Below are 4,137 nucleotides of genomic sequence, written 5' to 3' on the forward strand. Positions count from 1 at the left end.
GGGCAAGTCACAACCGACGTACGCATCGTTGTTGATGCAATAGCGAATGAGACGACTCCAACATAGATCTTGGCAGAGGACGTGAGGGTTTCCAATGACAACCTGATGATGCAGACGATGATGAAGTTGATCGCAAGGAAAATATAAATTTAAAAACTGAACACCACAACAATGAATGTTCGTACGAACCTGCATAGAATAATCCATTTAATGTTAAACACATGAAACAAATAAGTACAGTGCATGTACGAAGATGAACAACCTACCAGCAAGGAATGCGCTCTTGTGATAGCTACATTGAATCTTTTCTGGTTGCCCAAAAATCCAAGAGTATACTTGAGATCCAGATCAAGCAGTGATTCGGACGATCTGACAGTTGAAATGATGATGGCCAATCGTTCTTGACCTTGGAACTCTTCCACCGATCCTACCTTCACTTTTGGGAGGTCGTGCCGGATTGCAGTCTGCCTTATTTTTTCAACTTGCTTTTTGTAGGGCGTGATGACGCCAACGTCGTCAGGGCTGATTGTGTAAGCGTCGTTGTTCAGCAGACTGCCCAAGTACTTCACAGTCTGCAGATAAAAAATAAAAACTGAATGCCTAGTAGCAAAAAATATATTCAATAAAAACATGCTGCATGCACACGACCAGCTCATAGAAGCATCAACCCACCAAGGCAACTTCGTATGGGTTGAACCACGAAGGACTGTTGCCTTCCCTCAGATCTTCGCCCCTGACCCCATGGAACAGAATAGGAAAGTTGTTTTTGTTGGGAAGCATGGACCAGTTGCACAAACATGTCATCAGCTGTTTGTCTGCCTGCAGGATTAGGGTAATGGTTATAAAGACGTTGATCCTGGAAATTAACATTAATTTCATTGGTCAACATTCAGAGGAGTTATGGTCACTACTAATCCACTGCCAAACGGTATGTGGCGGTTTCTCCGAACATTTCCCAAGAGTCTCAACATAATGGCTTTGTATGGAAAATGTTATTGAATATTTTTGACATCCCTACCAGTAATTCAGTATGATAGTAATTTTATTTAAACTCATAAATTATTTTCTCAATCTCTTCATATTCATCATCTTAAAAAGCATAATACAGTTGAAAGGTTTTAACAAGGATCTTGACAGATGAAACAGTTTTGGTAAATCAAACAGTTTGAAAACATGCAAAAGCAAAAACAAAAAAAAAATTAACAACAAAACATAAGAAGTTGAAAAAAAATTTATTCAACAAAATGGTATTGCCAATCTCTTGAATTTCAAATAGCTGAACCCCAATTTCTGCAGTATCATCATTGTTTCTTATTTTTCTGAAAAGCAGCACATTTTTTTGTTGCAGGTTACTTCCAGTTTGGAGTATTTTTGTTATTGTTTTCCATATTCCCTCTCTGAAGATATTGATTCATTTGAAGCAGTGCAGAACATCTTTTGTTTTTAAAAGTTCCTCATCCAATAAATGATTAATAGCTTCATAAAATGATCGAAATATAATTTTAAACTTATCTCTCTTATTTTTAACAACTCTTGCAATCACGCATTGCACAAATGCACGCATACAAATTAATGTTTCAGTTACAGTTTCAATAAAAATTATCCATAACTGTTCATAATGAAACATCAATGCATACTTCCCACAATTCAAAGCATCCCAGATACAAACTTCCCACAATTCAATGCATCCCAGATACAAACTTCCCACAATTCAATGCATCCCAGATACAAACTTCCCACAATTCAATGCATCCCAGATACAAACTTCCCACAATTCAATGCATCCCAGATACAAACTTCCCACAATTCAATGCATCCCAGATACAAACTTCCCACAATTCAATGCATCCCAGATACAAACTTCCCACAATTCAATGCATCCCAGATACAAACTTCCCACAATTCAATGCATCCCAGATACAAACTTCCCACAATTCAATGCATCCCAGATACAAACTTCCCACAATTCAATGCATCCCAGATACAAACTTCCCACAATTCAATGCATCCCAGATACAAACTTCCCACAATTCAATGCATCCCAGACACAAACTTCCCACAAATCCCAAAGAAACACCAACGGACCTTCATGACAAGCTCCCCATGGTAGAACATGTGAGAGGACAGGTACATAAGCGATGGATGTGACCTGTAGTTGTCCAAGAGTTTGGTGATTAAGAGTGGATCGTAACCTCCCCTGTTGCTGAACTTGTTCTCGTTTCTTTCGTACAAAGGTAGGGCAGAGAGGCGCTCCATGTACGAAACATTCAACCCGTAGTCCTTGGCAAACTGGCTTCGAAGAACGGGACCCAACTGCTGCGGGTCACCTGCCAAAACTATCTGGAAGTTTAAAAGTGCATTGAATACAAACTTCAATCATCTTTCTGTTGTTTCTTTTATTGCATTTTTAAAAAAAACAGTCATAGAATTAGAATTTTTTAAATAAAGAGCAACAAGAGAAGAAAGAGAGTGCTGACCTGTCCATGCAGGGACATCACGAGACCGACAGCTATCATCGATTCGGGTTCTGTAGCCTGGCCAGCCTCATCGATGAACACGTGGGTGAAACTAACACCAGCATCACTGACACCGTCACTTTTATTACCAGACCTCCCAACATCCGTTTTATTTCTACTGTTTTTTCCAGAAAATTTTTTGCCGACCCGATAAAGACATCCAGCCGTTGCGCATGTACAGATGACGATCGATTTGTCTTCCAAGTTCAGATCGGCATCATCGACAAACGACGAAAAGGATTTTATAGAGTCAGGAATGAACTAAAAGATACGAATAGGAATAAACGTATAAGCAATATTCGCTTGGCATTTTTAGTGCTGACAAAATAATATGTTGTCATTAACATGTCCAGAAAATTAATTGTAGCAAAAACAACAATTGAATAATGATCTTACAACGTCTTGCCTCAGAGCAGCATACAACCTGACCATCATCGACTTGTGGACTACCCCACTCTGAAACAATCTGATTTTGTCATAAAAATTTAATTCATTTGAACAGGCTTTAAAAAATTTGATAAAAAATATTTAAAATACCCACAATTTCACACAAGCACATTGTCGTATGGTATTATCATTTTTGTATATTTCAGTAATCAATTTACATCATTTATCATTCTTATAAAGGAAAATCATTTCGCTTGTTTCCTTTCATTTCTTCTATTCAAATTTTCATCATCTTAACATTTAATTTACAAATTTTAAATAATCTATCAATCAATTTCATCCGCCTAATCATTCATCTACATCATAATCCACCTATCCATTCATTCATTTATCTATCCATCCACCCGGCCATCCACCAATTCATCCATCCACCCATTCGTCAACAGTTCAACCTCTCAGCCAGCAGATCAGCGGCACTATTGGACGGCGTGCAAGCAAGTATGCGTGCGTGAGCAAGATGGTGCTGGACCTGCAGAATCGATTCAACTACTGTTATTGTCTTACCTGGTGGGTTATTCATATTTTTGTTAGTTGTTGTTTGACGGATCAGAGATAGCATAATAGCTGCAACTGTCTGAAAATAAATGAAATGATGTTGTTAAAAGCTTGGTGGACCTGTTCCAGGCGGTCCGAAGATGATGTACGGTGTCGGCCGTGCATGGCCCTGGAGAATCCTGATGACTGCCAGTCGCTGGCGGGTGTTCAACTGATTGTTAAAGAACTTCACCGACTGGTCAGTTTGAATGTTGGGATAATATGAGCTGTGCTTTCGGCCAATAGATGACGTGACGGGAACTACTTCGGCTCTGTGATTGGTCGATGATGAAGTTGAAGCAGAGGAGCAGTTAAGCAGGTCAACTTGTGATGGCTTTAGAACAATTTTTGCTGGGAAGAGAACTGTGTTTGAGATCAATGAATATTAATTGTAGATCAATGAATATTAATTGTAGATCAACGAATATTAATTGTAGATCAATGAATATTAATTGTACATCAATGAATATTAATTGTAGATCAATGAATATTAATTGTAGATCAATGAATATTAATTGTAGGTCAATGAATATTAATTGTAGCTATCGATAAAACAAAATATTTTTAATTCAATGGTTTTAATCACCCCCAATAATTAAACAAAATATTTCATTTACTTTCATCTTTAAACTTGGAGGCC

At 38.0% G+C, this 4,137-nt stretch overlaps 1 protein-coding gene across 1 annotated transcript; it reads right to left on the bottom strand.

Annotated features, from left to right (window-relative positions):
- HELRODRAFT_132162 (hypothetical protein) lies at window positions 1-3,669 on the bottom strand (the record flags this gene model as incomplete). Its single annotated transcript, XM_009030988.1, has 8 exons — window positions 1-102; window positions 267-572; window positions 673-819; window positions 2,086-2,340; window positions 2,478-2,568; window positions 2,589-2,634; window positions 3,348-3,467; window positions 3,579-3,669. Coding segments are annotated over 8 exons (1,158 nt in total), but the record flags the coding sequence as incomplete, so codon positions are not given.
- Between the last annotated feature and the right edge of the window lie 468 nt (window positions 3,670-4,137).

The sequence above is a fragment of the Helobdella robusta genome, assembly GCF_000326865.2.
Source record: "Helobdella robusta unplaced genomic scaffold HELROscaffold_7, whole genome shotgun sequence".
NCBI lineage: Eukaryota > Metazoa > Annelida > Clitellata > Rhynchobdellida > Glossiphoniidae > Helobdella > Helobdella robusta.